We start from the raw sequence: 26,924 nt of genomic DNA, 5'->3' as shown, positions 1-26,924 counted from the left end.
GTACAGCCTGCCTCCATCCGCATGGTCCACACTGTCCTCCAAATGGGAGAGAGCCTGGTGTCCAGCTCCTGGGGCCCTGCCACCTGGGTGGCCAGACGCTGAGCCCAGCAAGCGCATCCACGGGCAGAAGGACGGGCGGGGGGGGGGGGGGGTTGCTGTGCAGACATCTCAGGGCCTGTGCAGCCGAGGGCCTGGCACCGTAAGAGTTGAGGGAGCCTGAAGGGTGACCTCCAAGGAAAAGTGGAGGCTGTCCCCATGGTGAGCTTGAAGCGAAGCCTTCGCCCACAGAAGCCCCTTTCTGTGCCTGGAGCACTTGGGTTGTGCGTGGGCAGAGTCTGCTATGACCGACGTGCGGGGAGCCCTTGCAGAGCGATGGCCCAGCCACTCCCATCCCAGGATGGGTCCTCCCTGCGTGAGCACAGGCAAGGGCTGGGGTCTGGCTGGAGCCACAGCCAGCGCCAGCGAGTGCTGGCCGCTCTCCCGACCTTCTTTCTGAGAAACACTACCCTTTGTCCTTTAAACACTTTCTCAGAGACTCGAATATGTGTTAAGAAGGAACAGAAACAGGTTCTACTGTTTCCAGAGGAGCGTGGCACACTCACTGCACACCACGCCTCCTGCAGCCTCCGTGCAGGGGCGCCTCCTCATTTCTCAGCTCCAGCGTGCTCACCTCCTCCACCGGCCCTCCCATGCACCCCTTCCTCCAACCCCTTCCTTCCATCCATCCATCCATCCATCCATTTCCTCCCTCCCTCCCCCATCTCTGTCCTTCCATTCTTATTTTTTTTTATATTTATTTGTTTATTTTTGAGAGAGAGAGAGTGAGAGCAGGGGAGGGGCAGAGAGGGAGGGAGAGAGAGAATCCCAAGCGGGCTCCTCGCTCAGCATGGAACCCAACACAGAGTTGGAGGAAGGGGTGCACAGGAGGGCACAGGACCCTGGGATTAAGACCTGAGCTGAGATCAAGAATCAGATGTCTAGCCCACTGAGCCACCCAGGTCCTTCCTCCCTCCATTCTTCTATCCATCCAATTCCTCCCTCGCTCCCTCCATCCATTTCCTTCCTCTCCTCCTCCTCCCCCCTCTCTCTCCTCTGACAACACTGTGAACCAGGCATCAGATCTAAGGAGGTGGGCCCCGACACACAGTCTTGCTGTGTGACTTTGCCACAGGAGACCACGGATGGCTTTCCTGTTGTTGGGCAGGACAAACGCTGTCCGGGGTGCTGAAAAGTCCCGGCCGACAAAGTCTCTTGGAGGGTCACAGGGGGCCCAGTCCAGGACGCCTGTCGCGGCTGCTCTTGCCCCCTCCCCCACTCCCAAGTGGAGCTGAGTATTACAAAGGATTTAACTCAAGAGTGCCCCCCCCGAAATGTGCCCCAAGTCCCACGGGTAGCTCTGCGCCTTGGCCCCCATGCTGCAATCCTGGGCTCGTGGCCCCTTCCTGCCTCGACAAGCCAGTGAGGTCAGCGAGTCTTTTCCCCCCGCGTTTGTCCGTCCTCCTTTCACCCTGTGATCTCCCTGGGTGCACCTGGGTAATTCGGGATGATCTCCCCATCTTGAGGTCTACTGATAAGCTACCTAATCCCACCTGCCCACATAATTCCCCTTTGCCATGTCACACAACACTTGCAGGTTCTGGAGTTAGGACGTAGGTGCTCTTGGGGGGTCACTACTCCACCTCCTACAGTGCCTGGGCAATTCTGAGGGCACCCAGGTTTGGGAAGCCCTTTACTCTACAGTGTCCTCCACAGGAGAGTATCCATGTGGCCAGGTGCCAAGCACGCACCCAGGGGTATGCCAGTTGAGGGAGGGGCAGGAACCGGGGCTCAAGGGGTAAACCACTCAGCGCTTTGGGGGCCCTGGGGACACCATCTATGTCTCCTCTTGAGCTACTCACCTTGAACTCACCTACTGCACACACGTTTGCAGGGTGCATGAGTGAAAGGGCTTCTCTACATGCAGCTCGGATCTAAGGAAGGCCAGAAAACTGAATTCCTTTGCCTTTTACAAATCCTATTTCCACGTTTCACCTGGAGGAGGTCTGGCAGTGCGCACGGTGGCTTTCGAAAGAGGGAAACCAGGAAGTTTCAGTGACTGAGCCTGACCAAGCACATGTCTTTTCAAGGGTTTAACACTTCAAAACAGATTCGTGATCCTGAGCAAAATGCCGACAAAATACCTGTACCAGAAGACTCTGGTGTGTGTAGAGGATGAGTGGGTGCCGTCTTGGGTCTGGTCTGTGACGAAAACGTCAGAACCGGGCCCCTGGCACGTAGGTGGGTGGGGGCCAGCGGCGGGTGCCCAGATGCCCGGTGAGGGGTCCTGGGGGTGTCCCCCGTGTTGGGCAGTCTGTCCTCCCTGTGTTTACAAAGCAAGGGCACCACGGGGCTGGCCGGGGGGGTGGGAGGGTTGGGTGGGGCTCAGTTCTGCACTGCTCACCTCCGGTGCGCTGACGACGTCCTCCCTGGACTTGGGTCAGCCATAAATGTGTCAGCTCAGTCATCTGGATGCTCAGCCTGGCAGCGGCCATAAAGACAATATCCATAAACCCCAACATGAGACACATTCGCTCCTGGATAACTTGGGCTGCATTAGCACCGACCCCGTCCAAGGTCCAGTTGATGGTATCTCACCACATCTGTCATGTGGCCCCATCAGGGACACCCTGGAAGAAAGCCTTGGGAACTGCTCGTTTACGGGTATTCCCACTGCTGCGGGGGACAGGGCAGAGAGCCAGCTCCCTGGTGGGGCCCTTTCTTCACAGGCTATGCCCCCTTTGAGCTACCCTCTGCACAACCCTTCCAGCTTTTTCCATCTGTTCAAGGATGTTTGTCCAGCACCCTGCATAGCCCCACATGCACAGCACAGCCCCCACCTGGTGGTCTGCAAGGGCACGTGAGTGTCTCCCACACGTGGGCTCATCCTTAATGGACAGGAAGCAGGGCACCCTGAGAAAGCCCACAGCCCCAAGGACAGCACATCCTTTCCTGGGGCACCTCCCAGGGGTTGTGAGCCCGGGGTGGCCTATTGGGTGAGGGTCTGACCAGGGAGGCCAAGGGGCCGGGGCGGGGCTCCTGACCCTCTACTTTCTATGAGGCCTCTCCAGGACCTCTGGTCACTTCCCCGATGGCCTCAGCTGCGTCCCCCATGACCTTGCCCTCTACACACCTCCAAACTCCTAACCCTGACCTTGGAGCCACACTGCCTGCTCTGCCCCGGGGGCCACTCACTGCTTAAAAGATGGCCCCACCCACCCTGAAGTGGTTCTCAGCATGGGGTCCCCCATGGCACCAGCCTCATTTAGAACTCCATAAAGGTGCAAATCCCAGGCCTTCCCCAGATTTGCTGAATCAGAAAGTTGGGGTGGGGAATGCCTGTGTGCAGTCACACCCCCAGGACATCTGCCACCTCACCTCCCCGGGTCACCTCTAACTGCTCTGCCTCCCCCAAAAGGTTGTCTGGGGCACCCTGCTGCTGTCCAGCCGGGGAGGCCCGCAGGTGTGTGAGCAGGATCCCCTGTGGAGTTCTCACCCTCGGGGACCCCGCTCAGGCAGCCCAGCCTGCAGAGCCATGCGCAGGACACCTGTTCCCAGGCCCCTGTGCTGCTGGCCGATGGTCTGCTCTACACGAGCACGGACAGTCCAGCTAAACAGATGTGACCGTACATGAACTAAAGAGCCCCACGGCGGTCAGGATGTGCAAATGGGAGAGTGACAGAGGGGACAGACGAGGGCAGGCGGACAGGCACATCCACTGGCCCAGGTCCAGAACACAGGGCTGGATGCAGGGCAGTGGGCTACCACCCACCCCCAAGCCCCCGTATCATGCCCCCGCTGTCCACTCCGAGGAACCCTCCGGAAGGCGCCGATCATGTGGACGCTGAAGCTAGCGGCCAGAGGAGAAACGTGCTTGGAAGTCCCGGTGTCCTGGGCACAGGCCCACCCCCCCTTCCAGGGCCCACGGTGCGGCCAGAGCCGGCTGAAGACGGGGTGCGTGCTGGGCTGGGGCCTTCCCTACCCAGCCGCACCTGCCCCGGGGAGGCGCCCCTCCCCCCTCCCCCCCCTCCCCCCTCCCCCCTCCCTGCCCCAGAAGCCCCCTGGGACCCCTGCCAGGCCAAGGACCCCGCACATCATGCAGGGACACAAGTGTAAGTCTCTGTGATTACAGAGACCAGCATGGATACCTCGCACAGTGTGTGCTTTAATGCAAACGTGGGAACATTTAAGCCTATGAGAACAAGGGCTCAGAGTGTTCTTCCCGTGGCCCCCAGGAGTCACAGGGGAGGTGGCAGGTGCAGAGGTAGGAGGCCAAGCAGAGGAGCACGCCCAGGATAACCTGGGGCCACCGTGTGCTGAGCAAGGGCCAGCAGGGAAGAGTCCGGAAGTGGGGGTGGCCGTGGACAGGGCGCGCCAGACACTCAGGCTCCAGGAGGCCGGCGTGTGGGGGGAGGGGCAGGGCAAGGTCACAGGTAGGGGCAGGGATGGGTCTCAAACAGCTGACGGGGCCCTTGGCTTCTGAGGAAGAAAGCTCGATGGGGCATGCATCTGGACGCAGCTCAGGGAAGGAGCCCACATCCACCGCCGAGCACCCCACATGCCTCTGCGCCCGCACTCCAGACTGGGGCTGCCCCACAGCAGGGGGTGGGATGGGGGCAGCTCTATTCAGACGGCCTGACGCCCCAGCCAGGTTCTCCCACCTGCCCCCTCCTTTGGTCAGCAGCTGAGGGACAGGACTCCAATCGCTAGCTGGTGGTGGGTGGGCTCTCTTCCACAAGGACACGGGCACCGGCCTGGCCAGCGGTGCGTGGTCAGCTGGCCCCCCCCACCCGTGACGTGGAGCCACGTGGAGCCCGCCCCGGCCTGCCAGGAGGATGGGCCATCAGTCCAAGATGGTCCTGAAGTCTGCGGGCAGGCCCGGGGAGGCTGCTGCCTCCAGGGCATCCAGGGTGGCCCTCGGGAGCTGCCGACGCAGCTGTGCTTTGGCTGTAAGGGACAAGTGAAATCAGACCGGCCTGGAAGAAACGCCTTCCCCAACCCCGGGCCTCGGGACTCCGCTGAAGGCCAGGCAGGCACGGTCTGTGTGCACAGGCCAGGCTCTGGGCACCAGGTGGGGAGGGCAAGAGGGGCGTTAGGGAAAGAATTGTTGCTGGGGGCCCTGTGCCAGTGTCGGGGCAGGGGCCTGGGGGACTCCCTTGTGGAGGGAGGGGGGCCTCTCCCCACGGACAGCAGGTGTGGGGAGGTGGGTGGCCGGTGGGTGTCCAGGTCCTGTGGTGAGAAAGAGCCTGCAACCCGGGACTCCTGAACCCCATCACCTGGGCTCCAGACCCAGCCACCACCAGTGAGACGTGGAGGGGCCACGCTGCCCATGCAAGCACATGGGAGGACAGGGCCCTGTGCCTGCCCGGCGGGGCGCCCCAGGGGCTGGCGCTCGCCGTGCCACTCACCCGCCCGGAGCGGTCCCAGAAGACACCTGTAGGTGCCGCTGTGACGAGCCAGCTTGAGCAGGAAGGCGTGCAGGCAGAGCCACCGGGCGGCCTCGGAAGGAAACGGGCCGGAGGCGCCCTTGGCCCCTAGGGACAGCCCTGGGGGTGGGGTGGGGGGGGGGAGACACAGGGACCGCTGAGGCCCCGCCCGCCCTCTTCCCCTCTGATGCTCCCGATGCCAGCTGGGATCCCTGTCCCCCACCCTGAGCCCAGGAGCAGGGGCAGAGGCCAGGGGTCAAACAGGTGATTTTGTTTCAAGGACAGCCTCAACACAAGCACCAGGGACCCTAATGGCTGAAATGCTTCCTTCCACTTTTCCGAAGAAACTTGCACAAAACGGAAAACAGCGAGGACCCTGGGGACACGGCTCGGCCTGGGCTGCCGACGGACCAGAACCTTTTGGAGAGGCCACGGGGAGCAGAGACCATCCTTGAGGGTGCCCGGAGGAAGGCCGAGCTGCAGATGGGGAGCCCCAGGCAGAGGCGGGCCAGCGGCCCACGTGGGCGCCCCTCACGTTCCCCTGGGATGGGCAGCCGGTGCGGGGGCCGGCCCCCTGCCGACCCCTGGCCCGCCCTTGCGCAAGTGGCCGGGGAGAGGCGTGAACGCGCCCGGGCCTGACGGAGGTGCCCACCAGGAGGAGGCCAGGAATGACCGTCACACTCCCAGCACACAGGACCGCTGCCCTCGGGCAGAGGGCGGGTGAGAGGCCAGTGCGCCGTCGGCAAGGGCCACCGCATCTGCAGGCGGCACGAGCCGGCCTCCCTAAGTCCCCCCCTCCCCGCCCCCCGCGACGACTCTGCTGGCGGCAGGTGCGGCACGGGGGCTCCTGGAGCACACGGCACCCGGGATCGGAAGCAGGCGGGCGAGCAGCCTGGGCTTTGCCGGCACCCCGAGTGACCCCCCGAACCCGCCAGCCGCGCCGGCTCGTTGCGCACACCTGTGTTCTTGGCTTTCAGGAGGGAGTAGCAGCGCGACGCGGTGTCCGCGATGACATGGAGGAAAAAGGAGGGGTTCTTCCTCACCGGCTGGTTGAACGGAAGCTGGAGCACGCACGCGTGGAACCTGAGTGAGGGGCACCGGTCAGCGTGGCGTCCCCTGGCTGGAATGTGCGTGTGCAGCGTGCCCGGCCGGCAGGCACGCGCACGGGCATGTGTGTGTGTGGACGCACGTACACGCGGCCGACCACACGACAAGGCCTCGCCAGGTGCTCACTGACCACCTGGGCCCCTTCTGCGTGCGCGTCGCCCCACCAGTAACCTGTCTTCACAGGTGTGGCAACCATGCTGGTGTGCGAAATACTTCCCACCTGCAGGAACCGGAAATGGGTTTGGAAGGCACAAACGCCCCAGGGTCAGGGGAGGGGAGCACGGTCCCTGGAGCCCTGGGGGGAGCACGGTCCCTGGAGTCCTGGGGGGGAGCCCTAGAGGGGAGCGCGGTCCCTGGAGCCCTGGGGGAGGGCCCTGGGGGGAGCGCAGTCCCTGGAGCCCGGGGGGAGGGCACTGGGGGGGGGAGCGCGGTCCCTGGAGCCCTGGGGGAGGGCCCTGGGGGGAGCGCAGTCCCTGGAGCCCGGGGGGAGGGACCTGGGGGGAGCACAGTCCCTGGAGCCCGGGGGGAGGGACCTGGGGGGGAGCACGGTCCCTGGAGCCCTGGGGGAGGGCCCTGGGGGGAGCACAGTCCCTGGAGCCCTGGGGGAGGGACCTGGGGGGGAGCACTGTCCCTGGAGCCCTGGGGGAGGGCACTGGGGGGGGGAGCGCGGTCCCTGGAGCCCTGGGGGAGGGCCCTGGGGGGAGCACTGTCCCTGGAGCCCTGGGGGAGGGCACTGGGGGGGGGAGCGCGGTCCCTGGAGCCCTGGGGGGGGGGGACACGTTCCCTGGAGCCCTGGGGGAGAGCCCTAGAGGGGAGCACAGTCCCTGGAGCCCGGGGGGAGGGACCTGGGGGGGAGCACTGTCCCTGGAGCCCTGGGGGAGGGCACTGGGGGGGGGAGCGCGGTCCCTGGAGCCCTGGGGGGGGGGGACACGTTCCCTGGAGCCCTGGGGGGGAGCCCTAGAGGGGAGCACAGTCCCTGGAGCCCGGGGGGAGGGACCTGGGGGGGAGCACTGTCCCTGGAGCCCTGGGGGAGGGCACTGGGGGGGGGAGCGCGGTCCCTGGAGCCCTGGGGGGGGGGGACACGTTCCCTGGAGCCCTGGGGGAGAGCCCTAGAGGGGAGCGCGGTCCCTGGAGCCCTGGGGGAGGGACCTGGGGGGAGCGCAGTCCCTGGAGCCTTGGGGGAGAGCCCTAGAGGGGAGCACGGTCCCTGGAGCCCTGGGGGAGGGCCCTGGGGGGAGCATGGTCCCTGGAGCCCTGGGGGAGAGCCCTAGGGGGGAGCACAGTCCCTGGAGCCCGGGGGGAGGGACCTGGGGGGGGAGCACTGTCCCTGGAGCCCTGGGGGAGAGCCCTAGAGGGGAGCACTGTCCCTGGAGCCCTGGGGGAGGGCACTGGGGGGGGAGCGCGGTCCCTGGAGCCCTGGGGGGGGGGAACACGTTCCCTGGAGCCCTGGGGGGGAGCCCTAGAGGGGAGCGTGGTCCCTGGAGCCCTGGGGGAGGGACCTGGGGGGGGAGCGCAGTCCCTGGAGCCTTGGGGGAGAGCCCTAGAGGGGAGCGCGGTCCCTGGAGCCCTGGGGGGAGCACGGTCCCTGGAGCCCTGGGGGAGGGCCCTAGAGGGGAGCATGGTCCCTGGAGCTCTGGGGGAGGGTCCTGGGGGGAGCATGGTCCCTGGAGCCCTGGGGGAGAGCCCTAGGGGGGAGCACAGTCCCTGGAGCCCAGGGGGAGGGACCTGGGGGGGGAGCATTGTCCCTGGAGCCCTGGGGGAGGGCACTGGGGGGGGAGCGCAGTCCCTGGAGCCCTGGGGGAGAGCCCTAGAGGGGAGCACAGTCCCTAGAGCCCGGGGGGAGGGACCTGGGAGGGAGCGCGGTCCCTGGAGCCCTGGGGGAGAGCCCTAGAGGGGAGCACAGTCTCTGGAGCCCTGGGGGAGGGAACTGGGGGGGAGCACGTTCCCTGGAGTCCTGGGGGGGAGCACGTTCCCTGGAGTCCTGGGGGAGAGCCCTAGAGGGGAGCACGTTCCCTGGAGCCCTGGGGGAGGGACCTGGGGGGGAGCGCGGTCCCTGGAGCCCTGGGGGAGGGTGCTGCGGGGGAGCACGTTCTGCAGGTGGAGAACCCCTCCTGAGTGGACGCTGCTCTCCCAGCGCCTCCAGCCCGACGCCCACCCTCAGCTGTGAAGGACCTGAGCCCGAGGCTTCCGATCGGACGCTGCACGAGAGGGTCCTGCCCCAAGGGCCACGTGGACACACACGGCCTCGCCCACTCATCACCGGCCAGCCTCACATTTCCACACTTCCGCCCCAGAAAGGGTGGTGTTTTTAGGGCCTCCCACCTGCCACAGCCTCTGTATTTGGAAACGGCTGATGCTTCTGCATGTGGCCAGAGAAGCCAGCAGCTCTGGGTACCCGCCGTCTGGGGGCCGCATGCGCCCTCACGAGGAGCACAGAGCTGCCGAGGGTGCCTCGCCTGAACCCAGGATTTGAATATGTTCCCTGGCGGGCAGGTGTCCCGGGCCTGGGCTCATGAGGAACAGGTCCACAAGTGAGGACACGAGAGTGGGGCCCCTCCTTGAGGTACACATGACCTGGCCACCGGGGCGTGGAGCTGGCCAGGGGACTGGGCTGCCCTTGCAGGAAGGCTGCAAAGCAAGGGTGTGTCCACCTCAGTCTTTAGCTGTGTGTGGCGGGGCGGGGGGGGGGGGGGGCACCTTCATGCTTATAGCGAGCACGTTGTCAGAGACCTCCAGGCAGCTCGCCCACGAGAGCAGAGGCAGGGGGTTTGGAAGACGCAGGGAAAGGCAGCATTACAACCACAGAGCACAGGACAGGAGCCCTGAGCGAGGCCCTCCCGGGACACGACGGTGGACGAACGCCGGGCAGGCTCCGCCCCCACGGCCGCAAGGGGCACAGGTGCTCTGGGGCCTGGAGGGGGTCTCTGGGAGGAAACCCAGCCACCCAGCCGGGCCCAGTTCCCGTGAGACAGTTGCCTCGTTCCACAGCAAATACACAACCAGCTAACGCGGACTCCGGGGGGCTCTACACTGATGCTCGGCCCCTGTCTGGCCCCGCGGTGCACACACCCGTCTGTCCTGACTGTGGGTAGAGGCTGCCTGCTCCCCTGAGCTGAAGCAAAGCCCGACTTTGCGACCCTGAGGCCAGGGCCGGTGATGTGACCTGAGGCATCGGCACAGCCTGAAGGGGGAAACGTCCCCCCCCCGCCCCACGACTCAGAAAAGCACAGGCACGGAAGGGATCCACGACTGCCCAGCCACGTCCCCGTTCTCAGCGGGACGACCTGGAAGCTCCCAGGGATGGAGAATGTTCCAGAAGCACATGATCAGTGGGGCGAGAATAACCGCTGGGCTCTTCGGGAGCCACGTCCCACCACCCATTTCCGGGGGACATCAGAGGGCTGTGGACCCTCACCGGTACTGGCCTGATCCTCTCTGAGACCCGAGGCCCCTGCGAGGTCCTGGGTCAGGGCACAGGAGTGGGGACACCCCAGGCCACGCTGGCCACCCCTCACTGCCTGGTGACACAGGCACTTCCCACACTGAGAAGCATCCGTGCACACGCACGAAGCCAAAGCGTGTACGACTGAAAACTCTGCAGATACTGGGACCCAGAGGGTAGGGCGTGCTCCAGGCCGAGGGAGGCCCAGGGCACAGAGGGTGCTATGGCATGTGGTGGTGTGGCTGGTGAACCCACCTGTAGGCCTGCAGCAAGAAAATCTTGTAAATGTTTGTATAAACCGTGTGGATGCTGTTTACCTGGGTCACAAAGAAAGAAAAACATTGCAAATGCCTCCGGAACGTCAATTTCTGTCACCAGGTCAAATGGAGGCAGAAGGAAGTGGCCTGGGCGGCCCCGCCCTGCCATGGTGGCAGGGGCTGCTGGAGGGAAGGACAGTCAGGGAGGGACAGGACATGAGTGCCCAGTGGCTCTAGAGCCTGAGCCCCAAGGCCTCGGACCCCCACCCCTCCGTGGGGAGGGACCCAGGTGCCCAGGACGAGGGGCCCAGGCGGGACTCAGGGCATTTATACCCGTGTGTTCACACTCGCACACACACAAACACTCATGTATTTAACACGCGTAGCTCTCAGCGGGCCGGGCTGAGCTCGGGCACCTGCTGGCGCCCCCTGGCCGCGGGCTCACCTGCAGATCCAGAAACACAGCGCAGCACTTCAGCCGCATGACCGCAAGCAGCTTGCGACGCATGTTCCTCCCGGGCCTGGTGCCCTGGCTGAAGGTCAGGCTCGAGCGGATGGAGGTCTGGGCGTAACTGCGGCACAGAGGGGAGCCCCTGAGACTCGAGAGCGGGGGCCCCTGAGACCCCAGCCCTCCGCACACACTAGGCGCGCTGTCGGCCCGCCCGCACCCGGCCCCGCCCGCGTGTGAAGCCAGGGCCGGTGGCAGCGGCAGACGGCACGAGGACTCAGACGGGGTGGGGCACCCACGCACCGCAGGCATCTGGGTCACGGTGCGGGTCATTTACGCGTTTGTTATTGACAAACGGCACACGGCACCAGCAAGATCTGTGCGACTCAACCAACGCATTGACCACACGCAAGCACGCGCCTTCCTGGGAGAGGGTCCAGGCTGGCTGGGGTCTCGTCAGGCTCGGCCGGGCAGCTGGGGCCTTGAGGCCACAGCCTGGTCCCTTCCGACAGCCCCGAGGGCTTCTCGGAGGAGGAGGTCGCCCCACAGACAGCCTGACCCCTCTGACGTGGTCTCAAGGTGGGAAATGTGGAGGACACGGGCAGTGGGAGGAAAGTCACCTGCTCAGCAGCAGTGACACCTGTGGGCATTCCAGCCACACCGCCTCCCTGCACCTGAGCCCCCAAAATGAGCCCTTGACCCGCGTGACATGTGTCCTGGGACGTGTTCCTTTGTACCAGCTTGGGACACACTTATCTCGAGTCCGAGTTCTCATCTTATTAAATGTTATTTGACAGCAATTTTTTAAAAACGTCTATATATTTTCAGAAAGAGAGAGGGGGACAGAACCCCAAGCTGGCTCCGTGCCGTCAGCGCAGAGCCTGACTCAGGGCTCGGACCCAGGACCCCGGAATTGTGACCTGAGTTGAAATCAAGAACCAGATGCTTAGTTGACTGAGCCACCGGGCGCCTCTTGACGGCAATTTTAATGGCAGAATAAGGTTTCTTCTTGGTGAGGCATCAACACCTACGCGGCCACAATTTAGGTCGTTTCGCCGTTGGCTGTGCTAAGTCATGCGGCCCAAACGGTCAGGTGAAATCTCTGATAACATCCAGGAATTTTTTTCTGGAGGACGGGTTTCTGGATGTGCAGTTACTGGGAAAACGTATGAACGCTTCAAGGACCATGATGTGAATTTACTGCTTTCCGGAAAAGTCGGTCCAGTTTGCCCCACCCTCAGGAATGTGCCCTCGAGGCTAGCCACAGCACTGCCGAGGAGCCGAGGGCCCGAGCGCCCTAGGTGGGTGGGCAGAGCCTTCCGCCAGCGCCTCCACGGGCTGGTCCCGGCCGACCGCACTCAGGACCGCCGCCCTCTGCTCCGTGCCGGGTGGCTACCGTGGCCTCTTGCTGCCGTCTGCTACAAGCCCCTGCGTCCACCCGTGCAGAGCTCGGTGCACGGAAGCGAGAGTGCTGGAGCCGGGCCCGCGTTCGAATCCCGCTCCCTGCGACGCTGGGTGACCCGGGGCAGGTCCCTAACCCGCCCCCGAAGGACATGCCCAAGATGCAGCTGTGGGCCCCAGACATCGGGTTCAGCGAGGACACGTGGCTGCGAGGTGGCCTTCCCTTCCCTGCTCACAGGTGCTCAGAGCCGCTCCCCGCCTCCCCCTGGCCTGAGGCCCACCCAGGCTGCACGCCCCACCCGCGCCCCCGGCACCAGGTAGGGTGGCCTCCACCCACCTGCTATGCTGGGTCTGCTGTTTTGTCTCCTGGGCGCCAGGTGGCAGGGCTGGGGCCGACTCGCCCAGACGTAAAGTCACCCTGGCTCCACCCGCCGCACCGAGGCGAACTCGCCTGTCACCGGGTGTGACTGCCCGGCACCCCCCCACCTCGCCTGATCTGGGGTTCGGGGAAGACTGGGAGGTCTGCACTGTCACTGTCCTTCCCGAAACGGCGCTCACCCTCCTCCTCGGCCCGTCGAGCCCTTGCTTCGAGTGCCGTCGCGGGTTCCCAGGCGCCTCTGCCTCCGCGGCTGGGCCTTTGGGGCCGCTTTTGTGAACAGGCACCTGCTGACAGGGCCTGAGGGGGCAGAACTGCCCGGCGACACCCACCTGCTCTGGGGCATCGTCCTTACCCAGGGACAGTCCCCGGATGGGATGCTGTCCCCAAAATGGCCATAGCTTCTTGGGGAGCAGGAAACTGGCGTGCAGTTTATGACCAAGTGGTGTGGTTGGGGCACAGAGAGCCGGGCAGTGTGATGGGGCCCAGACGGCAAGGGAGGGCTGGAAGCCGGGAACAACCAAAGACAGGGGTGCCGGGGGAGGGGGAGAGGCCAGGGCCCCCCCGGACGGAGCACAGACGAGGGCCGGAGCGAGGGGCGGGGGCAGCAGGGCTGAGGCAGCGGGGAGCGTCTGCACCTGCTTCTCCCCAGAGAGCACCCCTAAAACGGGACCGAGTGTGACCGGGAGTGTTCAAGCCGGGACAGCTGGTCACCAACACAGCAAAGCGGAAGGCCCGCCATCCCCCGCTGCCTCGGAATCTGCAATCTGTACTTTTTATTCATAAAAAGGCAGATTCGTGCATCCACATCCATCCTGAATCTGTCTGTGTCCGCGCCAAGACCGAGCTCAGCCTGGGAGCTCGCAGGCTCAGGGAAGCTGGCTGTTAGGGGTTCAACTGTGTCCCCAAAATCCATGTGTGGCAGCCCTAACCCACGTGACCCCACGGTCTTTAAGAAGTGATTAAGGCTAGGGCCATAGGCCCAGATCCAACAGGACCGATGTCCTTAGAGGAAGAAAAAGACATCAGTGACCCTTGAACACGGGGGGCAGGAGGTCAGAGGGGGACCACGGCCGTCTACACACCAGGGAGAGAGACCTCAGGAGAAACCAGCCCACCCGCACCTGGATCCCAGGCTCACGGCCTCCAGGATGTGAGTGCATGAACACCTGGTTTAGCGACCCTGCCCGTGGTATTTTTCCCGGCAGCCTGAGGTGCCACGGTATTGTGTCCAGAGCAGCCCCCATGCTCCACGGCCCTGCTCCCGAGGGGTAAAGGCGACCCAGCGAGGCCACGGTGGCCATTACAGCGTGTGCCCTGGTCCTAAAGAGACCTGTGCCCAGCAGGTCCCCTCAGAACACACTGGTGACCCCCAAGTCTGCCGCACAAATTCCTGTTGCCAGGAACAAGCCCAGGAAACCGCTCACCTAGCGAGTGCCCACCGCGCCCTCTGAAGCTGGGCACCCCTGGCCTGAGCTCTCGGGGTCACGCGGAGGCAGGAACGGGGAGTGCCGACCGGCGTCACACGCACCTGGAGTAGTCGCAGAACACCTCCAGGGTCCGCGTGTCCAGCAGCAAACCGCACCAGGGGAACAGGCAGTGGGCGGGCAGCTGGAGGGGGGCCACACTGCCCGGGGCGCCAGTGTCCACGGGGAAGTTCACTGCCGTCTTCTGCAAGTTGGCTGTGCAGCCATACTCAGGAACACCGCTGACCAGGGTCCTGGGGCAGAGAGGCCGCATCAACCACCCGGAGGGGGTCTGCAGGCCCCAGCGAGGTGCCCGAGGAAGCCAGGCAGGGCCCTGCTCTGACTCCAGGGACCCGTCCCCACAGGCTTCTGGGTGAGCGAGGCCAGCGCCCAGAGCAGGGTGGCTGGGCCGGGGAAGGGCTGAGGCTGAAACCTGGGGGACGAGCAGACACCAGATGACCCTGGTCCAAGGTCCCAGGCCCCAGGTCCCAGGTGGGCTGTCAGCTCAGGACCAGCTGACCATGGGGGAGGCGGGGCCCGGGGGGCAGGCCGAGCTCAGGGGCTGAAACCCTCTTGGGGACAGCCAGCCGCGTCCACATGTACAGCTACAGGTCACAGTGTCACAGTGGCAGCTGACAAGGTCCACCACTGTAATATGCCAGTTTTAAAGGAAGTGACTGTCTGCCATGGGGTGGGCTCTGCATCAGGAAGGGCCTGACACACAGGATGGGTGAACCAAGGAGGGAGCGTCTTCCTGAGACCACAGCTCCAGCGCCTGCCCCGTGGACCTCCGGCCTCCAGGCCCACCCACGCTGGTGCCAGGGCTGAATGAATCCTCAAAAATCTCCCCCTGGACACAGGATGTCTGCCCCAAGTGGTCTGCATCCTGGGTAGAACCCCGACATACACTGAGCCACCTGCCTGTAGCATCATCCCTAGAACTTTCTGTGATGGCAGCAGGACCCCGTGCTGAACCCCCAGGCAGCCACTGGCCACGTGTGGCTAAGGAGCTCTTAGAACATGGCTGTGCCCGAGGATCCGAATTTGTCATTGGGCTGAACTCTGAGGAGTGCACATTTGTGGGAATCCTGCCCCAGGCTGCCGGGAACCCCTGTGGGCAGGCTCGGGGTGCAGGGACGCTGCCCAGATGGCTCTGTCCAACGATAGCACAGTGACCGGAGCAAACACCCCTGGGTTTAATGATCTTCTCCTTCTCTGGAAAAGCACACTTGAAAATCAGCCCCGGATTCCTGGGGCCCCGGAGGGGCAGTGCTGGGGATGCCCTTCCCAAGGCAAGGACCCCAAACTTGAGACTTCACTCTGGAGAAATGAGCCGGCCCCCCACATGTTCACTCTGCAGACATGAGCCAGCCCCCTACGTGGTCCCAGGCCCCGGAGCACCGTTGAACCCACTGTCCCTCCCACGTGGCCTGCAGAGAGAAAGATGCCCCAGGAGCCGTATGGGCAGGTGCAGCCCTCACCTCTGTTCCCTCCGTGTGTGGCACAGCCCCATCGGGGGTGTCCCTGCCCCTTCTGCTGTCTGCCCAGAACAGCGCACACCCTGACTTGCAGGGGGCCTCCAGGGATACAGTCCCCGCCCGCCCGGCCACCCAAGCCCGCTCCCCGCCACCCACAGCAGCACGCACGCCTGCCGCCACGCCCGCGGCTCCAGCCCCCTCGAGGCTCAGTGAGCGTGGCTGCCGCCTGGCTCTCAGGACAGCCGGGACGCGCAGTGCGCCGTTCGCCGGAGGCTGGGGCACTTGGGAGGCACGGCCGCCAGGCGAGAATTACTACTACTCCGCCCGTCGAGTCGGCGAGGGCTCATGAGCCACAGCCGTGCCGTGGGACACGGGCAGCGCCCCTACCTGAGAAAGGCTTGGGCTTGCGCCAGGTGAGGCGTGACCAGCAGGAAGTCGTCCACCAGACGCAGGAGCACCCTACGAGAGGACCGCCCAGCACTGCAGCGGGGGACCCCGTGTCGGGGTTCACCAGGACGGGAACGAAGTAACTCTCTCCAGAGAACCTGACCAAGGCTCGCACCTCGGGCGGGGCGGGGCGAGGGGGGGGAGGCCGGGCGGCGGCCGGGCTCTGGGGCCAGGGTGCGGCTCCGGTGGGAGCCCGAGCCTTGGCCGCATTCGCAGCCGCTTACGAGCCTGTGTTCACGACCTGCTTGCTGCCCACCACGTGACCCGACACAAAGACGAGAGGGTGGTCCGTCCGAGTCAAGAGGACCCGAGACACGAGGCGGCTGGAGGCAGGACCACACACACACACACACACACACACACACACACAAAGGGGACCCGTACCCGTCCTGCTGGATCCCGGAAAACAGCCTGCTCTCCATGTCCCCGTAGCACAGGCTGCAGAGCAGAGTGGACAGGATGGAGCCCTGGGGGATCCCCTGACACTGCACGTAGGACCTGGGGGATGGGACGTGGGTAGCGGCGGGTGGCAGCAGGCCACGGCGGGCCTCCCGTGCATCCCGCGGACACGCAGGCACGCAGACCCGGGGTCGTGTGAACAGAGGTCTGTTCACACGTGCGACGGCCACAAGGGGCCCTTTTTGTAAAGATCGGAGCAGACAGCAAGTGGGTGTCACGGGTGTGGCCCCGTCCACGGAGAAAGTCCCCTTCTGACCTCGGTGCCACTCACATGCACGTGCAGGTGCGCTTCCTTCGTCAAGGCTCACCTTGCTGTGCACTTGTGAGGGTGCTTTTCAGGAAGACGCTGGCTTATCCTCCTCACGTAGTTACGTTTTAATAAGAACTACGGTCATTCATAACATAACAGCCCCTCCCAGAAAGCTTCCCACCCTTAGTGCACAGGGCGTGGTCCCACGGAAGGTGCCCACCCTCCAGGCTGACCTCCAACGACCTTGGCTGTGAGCCTGAACCCCCAGGACCTGCTCTCAGCAGACGCACCCTGGGGTCCTCGTACACTTGCTTACCCAGGGAAGCTAAGTCTTGTTTGCACAGACAGAAAAATGATCTACCAGCATTTAAACGCCAAAGGGCTTCTGGAACCCCGGGAGCCTCGCTTCTGCCATGCCGGCCGAGTGGCCACAGCGCCTGTCCGGACCGGGACCCCACCCAGCACAGAGGGTTTCACAGGACGGGAAGGTGCCAAGGACCCGACTTACTTGCCCCCGATCCTGATGACGTGGTTGTGCACCAGGCGCAGGAAGAGGTGGAAAAGGCTGTGGCCAGTCTCGTTCAGAGAGGAGCTCTGGGGGAACAAAGGGAGACACGGGCGGGCGAGGGCGCGTGACGCACACAGGCAGGTGCACCGTGCCAGACGCTGCTCCGGGTGGCCCGTGGCCCCGGCCGGGCTCCAGCCACGCAGGCCCAGACGGCACGCGCCAGGGTGTGACCTGCATCACCCGGTGGGGCCCCGGCTGGGGAGAAGGGGTCGGGACGTCAGAGCCTCAGTGGGTGGGCCAGCTTGTCCCTGATAACTGGTTCTGCACAAACCAGTTATGGTGCTGCGTGGGCTGGTCCGTCACCGAGGGCCCCGCACTCAGGAACAGCCCCTGCTTACACGCAGGAAAAACGGGTTCCCACTAGGTGGTCGATCCCAGGTGGGGCTACAGAGCAAATCCGACTTGTCCCAAGGAAGGGGGCACCTGTTCCTTCAGCCTTGGTCAAAGCTGAGGGGAAGGACGTCTAGCAAACTGGACTGCAGCAGAGAACCTGGCCAGGTGGGAAAGGGAGACAGGCAGCCACAGGCAGCTACAAGCCTCCGGCAGTGTGGTTCACTAAGAGGCTGCCCTGGGGGCTCCTCCGGCCGGACGGCGGCCTCAGCCACGTCCATGCCCCACGCTGGCAGCGAGCTGCGTGCCTGACCCCCACCTGCTCGATGACCACGGCATCCCTCAGGGAGCTTGTCTCCTGTAGATGCTCCACGAACTGTCTCATGTAAGGCTGGAGGTCCACGAAGGTGGACACCTGCTGGCAAAGAGGAGGGGGCGTGAGACGGGTGCACACCCCCCGGGGCCGGGAGACCTAGTCGCAATGAGGGGCAGGCAGGTGCCGTCTGACAGTGGAGGTTGGGAACGGCCCCGGGAGCAGGTCACGGCCACAGACCGCAGAACAGCCCCTTGGTCACCCCCTGACAACTGAGGCCATGCCGAAGGAAGCCGCTGGGGGTCCAGTCTTTGGGGGCAGCCCACCTTCCCGAGACCCCTCTGTCGTGGCAGGTGGAGCCCGAGCGGAGGGCGGTTGGGGTCCGGGGCCACCTAAGCAGCCAGGATGGACGGGGGCAGGTCCGGGGAGGAGGGACTTCAGGGAAATGAGCCAATGCCGTGATTCCCTGCAGAGTCCTACCAACCCTCAGTGCTAGGTGCCCGAGGGGCTTGCTCCGGCTACACAGGGGCAATGACCACAGCCCGCAGCTGCCACCTGGGGCCTGGAGGGAGGAAGCCAGGTGAGCACAGGGGGCAGTGGTGGGAGGAGGGGGCTCCCCAGGCACAGGGGCCTGGGAAGAAACACCCGCACCACAGACACCCTCGGTGTGGAACACAGGCCCCTCTGGGTCTTACGTGTCTCTTGAAGGACTTGCGGACGTGCCCCTGGGCGGTTCTCTGGACCACTGCATACTGGCGCACGCAGTACGTGTTTTCTTGAGGCCTGATCACGTTGGCGATCACCTCCACCAGCTTGTCCTGAGGGAGGGCATCGTAGGCCCCCGTCACGTCCACCTGTGTGGGAATGGAGGCGTCTGTTTACAGCTGCTCGTGTGCTCACCCGGCCCCCGGGGTTCCCAGGTCCTGCCGTCAGCAGACCCAGGTAAGAGACCCTGACGCCCACTGACAGCCCCATCGCCCCCGCACACACCTGTCCCGTGGCCCCCAGACTCGGCACCCCAGCGGAGGCCTGCGTCCTTCCAGGTTCCCCGAGACGTGACGTGGCTCCACCGAGGGGCGCCTCACTGGGGCGAACGCAGGGGCCTGAAGGCCAGCCGCTCCCACCCCCTGGCCAGAGCCCACGGTGCAGGGCCAGCTGGTGGGGGGGCCGCTCCCATGGGCCTCGTGTCCCCGGCTGGCTCTCCCTCTGGTACGGTGGGACCGGAGCCAGGTGCCCACCTTGACAAAGTACAGCTGGGGCGCTGGGTCCTGAGCCCGCACGCGCAGCACAAAGCTACGCCAGACCCTGTGGATGTCGTCCATGCCCAGCACAGAGGCCCCTAGGAGGCTGGGCCGCCGGGCCCGCTCGTAGTTCAGCACACTGAACAGGTTCTTCACTTGCGAGGTGAGGTGCCGGACCTGTGGGGCCAGCCAGGGACACGGGCAGCATCATCAGAGAACTCCAGGCAAAAGGGGGCCCGGGTCGGACCTCCCCGCCCCCACCTACCGGGCCCCCAGAGAGGAGGCGGCTCCCTGCCTCTGCACGTCCCCTCACCCACCCAGCGCCCAGAAGGGCCAGATGGCCGATCCCACCATGCCCCACCCCCGGCCCCTGGGGCCTCCCTGGGACCTGTCCCACGATCCTGGAAACTATGTATACAAACTGTAGCTGGTGACAGGGCTCACCCTTCACCTGCTGAGCCCCCGGCCACAGATGGGGGGTGGGGGGACACCTTGGGCACCTCCTAAGACAGGCCTGCCACTGAGCTCCTTCTCCACACCTGGATGGATGGCCCACCCGTGGTGCTCTGCCCTCCGTGGATCTGGCAATGCCACAGGCCCCTCTCTGGGCCTCCTGTCGGCCTCAAAACCGAGCTGGGGTTTAAATGCACTTTGCTTAGAAACGAAACAACAGCGATGACCTTCTTGTCTCTGCGGAACGTTCTGGCTCCCACAACGTAGTCCATGTTCACGATTGGCCGAAGCCCACTGGGCTTGGGGAGGAAGCGGAGTTTGGATGTCAGCAGAGTGGGTCTGGCTTCCTGGTGTCTCCTGACCTCTGCTTCTGACAGTTCTCGAAGATGCACACTATTGAAGTGTCGTCTGAAACAGAGAACCTCGTGGGATACGGCTCAACAGCCCTGCCAGAGCCCAGGGTGGGCAAGCCTGGAAGAGAGCACCAGTGCTCGCACGTTGGCACGGTCAGGCGCCCAGCAACCCAGGACGTTGTGGCTGTGGCCGTGGCCGGCTGCCTGCTGGAGCGCCCTCCCACCGAGGGTGCCAGGACACCTGCTTCCTTCCAGCACAGAGCCGCCAGTGGCACAGGCTGGGACCAGGCGGGACCTTTGGGCAAGGGTAGGGGGAGGCGGTGACTGGTGTGGCCCCCACGGGGGAAGAGAATCATCTCTCTGTGGACCTGTCGGCTCGTCACCTGTGACCTTCACCCTTTCCCCCAAAACCACCCACAGGCAGGGGCAGGTGCTCCCTGGTCTGGTGGCCCGCCCAGCCCACCGTGGTAGTCACATGCCCCCCGGGGCAGGGGGATGGTTTCCACAGTCCCCGCAAGAAGCCTCAATGGCTGCTTTGGGTCTGGTACCAGGAAATATTTAAGTTATTAAATAGGCCGTGCTGTCTGTTAACTCAAACCTACGATAAAGGCCTCCAGACCCTCTTCCAGATGCAGGAGGACACGGGCCCCAGCACCACATGGCTCAGGGGACTCCGGCCCAGCCTCCTCCGCAGAAGACATCTCGACTCAGGTCGTGGGCTTGACCCACATGCCGGACACGGCTCAGCACCCCTGGTCCCGCCATTAGGGTCCTTGCCAAGGCCCGAGAGGACGCTGGGCACGTCGGCCAGGCTGCAGAGATGCAGGGCTCGGGTTTCCAACAGTCACGCCATCCCCTGACAGGACCCCGTCCAGCCTACGTTCACCACAATCCTTTACGTAAAACAGCCTCTGGGCAACGGAGACAGACGCAGCAGCCACTCGGAGGCCACTCAAGCGGGAGCTTACTGCGTCGGGGCAGTTTCACGAAGACGCCTCTGTCCCCAGACACTTCCCCCAGGCACGTTGTCAAATAGGCCAGGTTTTACCAACTTGTGACACAGTCCCATTTATTCTGTGTGAACGAAAACAGAATCTGAGCCGTAGGCCAGGGGTGAGCCGACAACCTGTCTGTACGGTTGTTTCCACTCGGCACAAACTTGTGCTTTTGGGACCCTAGAGCCCAGCTGGCCCAAACTCTGAGTCCACAGGTAAGCGGCGGCGGGAGGGGGCTGGTGCCAGGAGTCTGTGCCCAGCGTGGCTCCCCCAGCAAGGGGCCCGCAGGGAGCCCAGAGCCCGCTGGGTGGGCAGGACTCGGGACTCTCGTCTGCACGGACCGGACAAGACACGACCGAGTGACGCTGACTAAGAACCTGATTCCTATGCTCTGCAACTGGCTCCAGATCCTCTTCCGGTAGAAGAAGAGCCGGTTCTTCTGAAATGTGGTTTCCGTGACGTAAAAAAAGGACTTGAGCAGCTCGACCACGTACGTGCCCATCAACCAGCACAGGAGCTTGGCCAGGACCTCCTCTCTGCGGCGGTGTTCGGCGGCTGGGACACAGCGGGCCCCTGAAACGGGAAAAGGCACAGAACCCGGCCTCGGCCTCGCGCCCGGTGAGCTCCCCTCGCTGGCACTGCCCGCGGCGGCCACCGCTGGCTGCTTGAAAGGGGGCGGGGGGCCTGGGATGCAGCCAGAGGAGGGGCGCGCGTCAGTAATGATGCTCCTCGCGATCACGTGCCGAGGGGAGAATGTTCCGGGCACGCTGGGCTTTAAGAAAAGACGTCGGTAGATTAGCTCCACCTCTCCGTGTTTACTTTGTAACGTGGCTACCAGAAAGCCGAAGTCACCCGTGCCCCCGTTACGTTTCTACCGGCCAGAGATGACGAGGCTCCGTCATCAGTCCCGGCTTACAAGCAGGGTGACGGAGAAGCAGAGACGTGCTCTCCACGCGGTGACGCACGGAGGCTAAGCGGCATCACCAGCCGCAGCAGGACCCAGAAATGCCTGCGGTTTCCCAGGCTGAACCTGCCAAGGTTCAGACAAGCAGAGGTGGCCACACAGGAGCTAAGGGCTGCCAGACGCCGTGGGGCCGCGAACACTCACACGGGGCTGGGGACGCACACCGGGGCCCCCTTGCCTCCTCAGGACGCACGCCAGGGGCCCAGGGACATGAACCAGGGCCCCCCACCCTGTGGGACGCACAGCAGGGGACGTGCACCCAGAAACGTCACGAGTAGGTCTCACAGGGTGAGAGGCGGTGGCATGTATACGGCTGGGGGCTTCACCACCCATAACTGACACAGAAGAAACCGTCAAGGAGAAGAAAGGGGGTCCAGAAGCTGGTCTGGGACAGAGGACACAACGGTGAAAGAGGGCAGGGCAGGGGACCAAGCTCGCCCACACTGACCACAGAGCACACAACGACCCCCGGCTTGGGACAGAACTAAGGCAGTGGGGAAACCGAGGTGGGGGTTAGGCCCTTGTGCTGCTCAGGGGGAGGGAAACCGAGAAGACGCAGAGCACGGGGGCAGACCGGGAGGGAGGACCCGCGTGGGAAAGGCGGCCGGATCGGGAAGAAAGGGGGGGCATCCAGGCTCAACTGTGGTCACGGGAAAGACACGAGAGCCTGCAGGCCAGTGGCAGAGATCACCAGGCTGGACGGCAGGGAGGATGAACACTCCAGCTCGTGCTGCTGGTCTGAGCCAAACCACGAGGCCGTGGGAGGGCCAGGCACGAGCTGCAAGGGATCAGAAGTGTGCACGAGGCCAGCACCCTCCCAGAGAGAGCCAGCGGGCACCCTGCAGGCACGAACACACACTTCAAGGGAACAGGCACTCGGAGGCGATCGTCAGGGACATCAGGATTCTGAAATGTGCTCCCACCTGATAAAACCTACAAGCCCACCCCCGAGGACGCCCACACGCCCGTCAGCGCCTCCCCTCGGGGAGGGAGACGCCTGGGGCACAAGCACCACAACCTGCCGCGGGCGACCAGCTGCCCACGGAACACGTGTCTGCACAGCTTCAGAGAAACGGGTCTAACACACACGCTGCTGCACAGCTCCTGTCGTCAATAAAACCAGTAACAAGCAGTTGAATAACTGGCTGATGGAGAAGACTGAAACGGGAACACGATGCGTCACGTGGAAACCTGGGGCGCAGCTAAGGCACAGCCAGGAGGGAATCACAGCCGCTCACCCCTGAGAAGGTAGGAAGGGAGTCCGGGTGGCCCTGGGGGAAGGTGGGATGCGGCCCCCAGAGACCCAGCTGAGCCGGTGAGGCCCCGAGACAGCATTTTCTACTCCAAGGGTCAAAGGGGCCCCGGCGGGGGGTGGGGGGCACACCCCCACCCACAGTTAGGAAAAGCCATCGCATGGTCACAGAGAAGTCAACGGGACGGGATGACGGGAGCAAAGCACAGCCTACAAGAGCCACGTGAGCCCTCGGGGCGCCTGGGTGGCGCAGTCGGTTAAGCGTCCGACTTCAGCCAGGTCACGATCTCGCGGCCCGGGAGTTCGAGCCCCGCGTCGGGCTCTGGCCTGATGGCTCAGAGCCTGGAGCCTGTTTCCGATTCTGTGTCTCCCTCTCTCTCTGCCCCTCCCCCATTCATGCTCTGTCTCTCTCTGTCCCAAAAATAAATAAACGTTAAAAAAAAAAAAACTAAAAAAAAAAAAAAAAAAAAGAGCCACGTGAGCCCCGGGTAAGGAGACAAGGGCCGCCGCCAGCCCGCAGTAGGTTCCGGGGAACAGGCAGTGAGTGGGAGGTGCTGCGGCACCTCCAGAGTTTCCACCAGGAATCCTCCGCGTGACGTCTAGCAACACCCGGAGGCAGACGTGGACAGCCCGGCCGTCTGGCCACCAGGGATGGGAACCAGGTTTCTGACGGGAGTCAATAGGCAGGACAATGGTCAGGGCTGGCTTGACAGAGGCAAGGGAGCCCGGGGGCTGCGAACTGAGCACCTGCACAGAGGAAGGGGTGCTCCACAGTGGGGAGGGGGGTGCAGGGGGTGAGAAGACACGACCGCCAGAGCAGAGCTTAGAGACCAAGGCTGTTCCGGCATCGTTTATCCGGCCCGGTGGGCAACTGGTGCGACCACGGCCTTGGGAAGGAGCAGATGGCCAGAGCCACAGCTCGAGCGTGCAGGGACACAGGGAGGTGCAGGGGCTCGGCCCCCCCTCCCCAGGGGAGCACCAGCCCCCTTCCGTGTGCGGTGCACAGAGGCACGGCAGACCTCGTGTGAAGCTGGGACAGAGCCACAGAACTCAACCCTTTCCACAAAGTGAGCCACGGCCCGAGAGCGCAAGCCCTGTGGAGGCTTGTCCGAGGGTGCCGGACCCTTCGAGACCCATCCACGTGGCACGGGGCAGGGAACCGCTGGTTATGGATACATCAGCACGTCAGGCGAGAACGTTCTAGAGATCTGCCGTGTGACAGCACGCTTACGCTCGGCAGTGTCTCCTGCACAGTTATTTGTTGGGAGAACAGGCCGCTGCTGTGTGTTGTTCTCCCAGTTTAAAAAAAAACAACTTACAAACCCAACTTACCAGAAGGTCGCCCTGGCTGCCTGCCATCAGCTGGCCCCATTGCCTCTGGGGAACTGCCCCCCGCAGAGGCCACTGTAAGGAAGATCTTTGGAGATGCCCAGCCCTCCCCACCACCGGAGCCTGTGACATACAGCCCAGCTGCCAACCTCCGCGGTCTTCTTCGATCTAGACGTCTGGGAGCTCGGGGGAGGCCGAGTGGCAGACACCCGGTCTGTCCTGGCTGGTCCCTGGCACTCCCGGCACCGGTGTGCCGAGGAGGAGGGAGCTGGCCGGCAGGGGGCTGGATGGTGGCTGGACTGGAGAAAACTCAACATCAAGCCCAGACAACGAAAGCGGGAGGGAGGCCGCGGGCCCAGCTTCAGAGTCAAGGCCCCGCAGGCAGCCCACTTCCCTGAGGCAGGAGAGCACCCCGCTGCTCCCCGGTGACCCCCTTGTTCCAAAAGATGGGGCTGGGGCCCCATCCTCCTCTGCCAGCCCTGCCGTGGCGTTCGGACCCGCATGCTGGCTGAGCGGATGTGTGTGGAAACCCTGGAGCCTCATCTCCCGCCCCCAGAGGAGCGGACTCTCATCCCAGGGGCCACTCCTATCCGTGCGGCACCGTTTCAAGGTGCTAAACCTTGAAGTCAAAAAGGACGACGAACAACGTGCAGGTACGCTCGTGAGAGCTTCTGGACACTTCCGTCTGTTGCCATAGCCCTGCCCGTGTGTGTGTGTCACGTCTGATCACTGCTTGTCCCTGGCACCCAGGGCCTGCCTGCATCCGTCAGAACCTCGAAGGTGCATGCAAACAGGCCGGGAGGGGGTCCGAGGTGGGGTCAGGTGGACCGCCCACCTCAGGCAGGAATCCCCTGTGCGGGAAGGCTGGGAGGGGTCCAGCAGGCACCTGCTCGCCCGGGCTCCTCACCTGGGCTCCCGCGCAGCCAGGCACAGTCCTGCACCCGCATCTTCCAGGTCAGCTCCTGCAGCGAGAGCTTAGCGTGCTTCCCCAGGGAGACGAACTTCTTCACGTTCCTCAGGAAGCGGCGCCGGTTGTGCCCGGAGCCCCAGAGTCCAGCGGGCACGAGCCTGCACAGGCAGGCCCGCAGGAAAGCGTACACCTGCCAGGGGCTGCTGTGCTGCCGGAGAAGCTGGAGCAGGCCTCCGGGGGCTCCCGGGGGCCGCCCCAGGGCGCAGCCGCCCGCCCCCCCGCCGACCCCGCCGCTGGACCCCTCCGCAGGGGCCGGGGCTCGAAGCGGGCAGTGCGTCCTGAGGAGCGCGTCGTAGGGGCACCGGGCGTGGTTGGCAAGCAGCTCTCGGAACAGGGGCCGCATCCGCCAGTAGCGAGCGGGCAGGCGGCGAGTCCTGCGGGCAGCCCCTGGCCGCGGAGACTTAGAGCCCAGAAAGATGGCCTCCAGGAGTGTCCGGGCCCCTGTCAGGCTAGGCTGCAGGGCACTGAGCAGGAAGGAGGCGCGCAGCCGCTCCTTGCCTCCCGGGCAGTAGAGGAAGTGCCTGGTCTCAGGGTGTGATAGGTGTGATAGGGGCACGCCCTGGGGCCGAGACAGCTGTGCGCCTGCGGAGGTGAGCCGAGTCCCAGGGGGCCCTCCCTCCCCGGAGTTGGCCTCCGCGGCGGCCCTGGCAGACGTCACTGCGCCAGGTTCGCCGCCACTCAGCCCGTGGGCCCCGCGCGGGGGGGCCCGGGAAGGCGGCCTGTCTGGCCCCCGCCCGGGCTCTGGGGTCACGTCGTGCCTGGGCCTCTTGGCTAGAGGCGGGCTGCTCCCGCCGCCGCCCCGCCGCCGCCTCGCGCCCGCGTTTCGGGCCTGGCGCGTGGGTCTGAGGTCCATCCGGGTCCCAGGCCGGTGGCCGGAGGTGGCGAGGGGCCGAGTGGCGGCAGGTGCACAGAGGTCGTAGAGCGGCGGCCCGCACACCTGATAGGCGCAACTCGGGGCCACCAGAAGGTAGAGCGCGCAGCGCGTGAGCAGGTGGGCGAGCACATCGTCGCCCACCCGGCGCAGCAGCAGCCCCCAGGCGCCGCTGCCGCGCAGGGTCTCGGTTACCGTGTTGGGCAGGTAGCTGCGCACGCTGGTCGTGAAGGCCACCGGCGGCCCGCCGCGGGCCCCGTCCAGCAGGGCGAAGCCGAACGCCAGCACGTTCCTGGCGCCGCGTTCGCAGAGCCTCTGCACCACCCTGGCCACCAGCTCCTTGAGGCAGGACACCTGCGGGGTGGAGGGGTCCTGAGGTGCTGGGGACGGAGGCGCCCCGGGGCCTGAGCGCGCAGCCCTCCCTCTCCCACCCCGGCAGGCCCGAGCGGGGTCCCCAGGGCAGCCCACCTGGCGGAAGGACGGGCCGACGGGGGCCGGCCGCGCGTCCCAGGGCACGCACACCAGGCACTGGGCCACCAGCGCGCGGAAGGCCGCCGGGTCCCCGCGCCGCACGAGCCGCCGGCCTTGCGGCCCCAGGCGCCGCATGAAGGTAGCCAAGGGCAGCACCTCGCGGTAGCGGCCACGCAGCAGGGCGCGCACCGCTCTGCACCTGGGCGCGCGCGGCATGGTCG

At 64.9% G+C, this 26,924-nt stretch overlaps 1 protein-coding gene across 16 annotated transcripts; it reads right to left on the bottom strand.

Annotated features, from left to right (window-relative positions):
- Positions 1-550: 550 nt before the first annotated feature.
- Positions 551-26,922, bottom strand: TERT (telomerase reverse transcriptase). 16 transcript variants are annotated; one of them, XM_047848466.1, is made up of 16 exons: positions 26,701-26,922; positions 25,299-26,586; positions 21,224-21,419; positions 19,726-19,906; positions 19,043-19,222; positions 18,500-18,658; positions 17,811-17,906; positions 17,102-17,187; positions 16,269-16,382; positions 15,825-15,896; positions 14,025-14,213; positions 10,714-10,840; positions 10,267-10,328; positions 6,421-6,545; positions 5,445-5,582; positions 4,182-4,983 (listed from the first exon to the last, which is right to left on the bottom strand). In XM_047848466.1, the coding sequence occupies exons 1-16, from the start codon at positions 26,917-26,919 to the stop codon at positions 4,880-4,882; spliced, it is 3,336 nt and encodes a 1,111-aa protein (XP_047704422.1). In that variant the 5' UTR covers positions 26,920-26,922; the 3' UTR covers positions 4,182-4,879. The 16 variants fall into 16 exon arrangements, 15 of the variants coding, with proteins under 15 accessions (XP_047704416.1, XP_047704415.1, XP_047704419.1 ...); XM_047848458.1 differs by having other exon boundaries at positions 15,825-16,382; positions 17,811-17,909; positions 26,701-26,919; XM_047848469.1 differs by lacking the exon at positions 15,825-15,896 and having other exon boundaries at positions 26,701-26,919.
- Positions 26,923-26,924: the final 2 nt, after the last annotated feature.

Source organism: Prionailurus viverrinus, unplaced genomic scaffold, assembly GCF_022837055.1.
Source record: "Prionailurus viverrinus isolate Anna unplaced genomic scaffold, UM_Priviv_1.0 scaffold_63, whole genome shotgun sequence".
Taxonomy (NCBI): domain Eukaryota; kingdom Metazoa; phylum Chordata; class Mammalia; order Carnivora; family Felidae; genus Prionailurus; species Prionailurus viverrinus.
Note: the sequence above shows the minus strand (reverse complement) of the source record. Positions and strands in the feature narration are given on the sequence as shown.